Below are 2,317 nucleotides of genomic sequence, written 5' to 3' on the forward strand. Positions count from 1 at the left end.
TTAAGGAGATAATAGAGGAAGGATGAGAAGACATGCAGGTACAGGAGCAGGAGCTCAAGAGTCTATGGGAGGTCTTTCTAAGGTTTGTAAGAAGCAGAAATTAATGTATTGATGATTGTCCGATGGTGGGACTTGCAGATTGTCGACCAAAAAGTGAAACTCAATAAACAAATGTTAAAATTGTACACAGAACTAATTTTCTGTGTGTGTGTGTGTGTGTGTGTGTGTGTGTGTGTGTGTGTGTGTGTGACCGAGATGGAGCTTTACATCAATATGTTAATGTGATTATGGTGATGATTGTGAGACGAGACTAGATATCATCTAGGAGTTACGGTAAACGAGAGCGTGTGCGCGAGAGGCCAACACCGAGCTGATACGGTGCGCCTGACGAGGACCAGACACAAACATTAGCCCAACCCCCCCCCTCTCGCTTCTGCCCGAGGTAGACAGCGCCTCATTGGTGAAATAATGAACAAATGTTCACAAGCACACAAGTTTACTGTAGTAGGAGTGAGCCTCTTGCAAAGCTCGGGGCCTTTCTCACGGATCTCAGGAATCTCTGGCATCTTAACTGCACGTTTGTTTGACAATACCTCCAGGACGGTCGTAAATCTACAGGCCAAAACACTGCTCGCCTGAAAGCCAGCATTACCAAGTATTCACAATGTCTTTGGGGGGGCGGGTTGGACTCCCATGTAATTGTAGCTTCGATCGCACCTGAAATTCCAATCATTTAAAGGTTTTCCATTTTGGCTCATGTGAAAGTGTTTATTCCTCCCTTGGGAGGGGCGGGGGGGGGCATGCTGAGGGGCTGTGACCCCCTCCTCTTTGGCTCATAAAGAGGCCTTCCCCCTGTAGCCAGGGGCTGTCATCGTAAGGGGAGATTTAAGCTATGCCATTCAAACATCCAATGTCCTGCCTCCATCCACCTCCACGCCCCCCCACGACCCAACCCCCCCCCTCTAAAAATACCGGGGGCGGGCGGCCGCGTGTCGGCTCTGCGGCTCTATTACCATAACGACCACCGTACGCCGCTAGGCAGGGATGAGAAGTGAGCCAACTGGACGCTCACACAAGGCTCCTCGTCCCATTGTTGGTGAGCCAGCAGCACGGCCCCCCCCCCCCCCCCTTCCCCTTTGACCGACAGCTGGCTTCATTAGATCAAGAGGCACATTTCTATAGGGTGGGCTTGTTTACAAAAGAAAGACCAGTACCACACGGCACATCCAGACAAAGCAGGAGTCCTCCCGCTGCCAGCCTAGACGAGCGGTTGTATCGGTGCTATATTCAGCGACAGCAGGTCATGTGTTACACAGACGTGCGCCAGTGCGTGTTTTCCCTGTAGCGGTGGCGGTGGGGCTATTTACGTCGACCGCAGGTAGTGTACCGCGAACAAGCCGTCCTGTGAACGAACCTCAAGCCTCGCCAGGCAACAACGTGATGGACGGGACTGTTCCTACGGACGCCATGTGGGGAAGGGAGAAGTGTCGTAGCTTTGATCGCAGCCATCTCATCATCATCTGGTTTAACGGCGCGGGGGGGGGGGGGGGGGGGTGTACAGCGGCGCAGCTCTCACCTTGTGGTCCTGATGAGTTAGAACCCGACGCGGGGCATGATGGGACTTGCGGTCCGGAGAGGATTTTGGCCGAGGAGGTGGTGACGGTGATGGTGCGGTCGAGGTGGTGGGGGACTCGTCCTCCTCCACCTCCTCCAGCACCACGATACACACGCGGCTGGTCCGCGCCGACTGCATCAGGAACTAGCGACCAGCGCGCGCGCACACACATCAACACACTCCTCCGCACAACCGCACAGCATGAACCCGCTGCTGCCCAACCGCCCCTCACACATGTGCTGGCTGTGGTCCACAGCTGCTCTCTCTCTCTCTCTCTCTCTCTCTCTCTCTCTCTCTCTAGTACAATCCAACACAGAGGCACATCCTCCAGAGAAAATCCAGGCGCACAAAGCGCGCCGCGTGTCCTCTATCTGGAAGCACTGCTTGAATGCAGGTCTCTTTCCTCCTCGCTCTCCCTCTTTCCTCCTCTCGCTGCCTCAGCTCGTCCCTCTCCCTCTCTCTCTCTCTCTCTCCCTCTCCCTCTCTCTCTGCTGCTGCACACGCTCAGCGAGAGGTGGCGGTAATGCAGGCAGCAGGGAATTCCTCAGCCTAATGGTGGTGGCGGCATTGGCTACCGGCATGCGGCAAAAATGTCTGTCTGGTTGGGGGGGGGGGGGGGGGGCGGCAGCACGCACAGCGAAGAGTCCACCGGCGGCTGCAGACAGGCAGACGCTCTGCAGCGCACGCATGCGCGCTCACTTG

At 55.7% G+C, this 2,317-nt stretch overlaps 1 protein-coding gene across 1 annotated transcript in view; it reads right to left on the minus strand.

Annotated features, from left to right (window-relative positions):
* The window catches only part of ankrd28a (ankyrin repeat domain 28a), a gene marked incomplete at its 5' end in the record, with an annotated part of 21,494 nt that extends 19,741 nt beyond the window's left edge, over positions 1-1,753 (minus strand). The window contains one exon of the mRNA XM_084484797.1: positions 1,577-1,753. Coding sequence (XP_084340923.1) covers positions 1,577-1,753 — 177 coding nt within the window. The remainder of the gene's footprint in view (positions 1-1,576) is intronic.
* Between the last annotated feature and the right edge of the window lie 564 nt (positions 1,754-2,317).

This window comes from Micromesistius poutassou (assembly GCF_964030765.1).
Source record: "Micromesistius poutassou genome assembly, chromosome: 20".
NCBI lineage: Eukaryota > Metazoa > Chordata > Actinopteri > Gadiformes > Gadidae > Micromesistius > Micromesistius poutassou.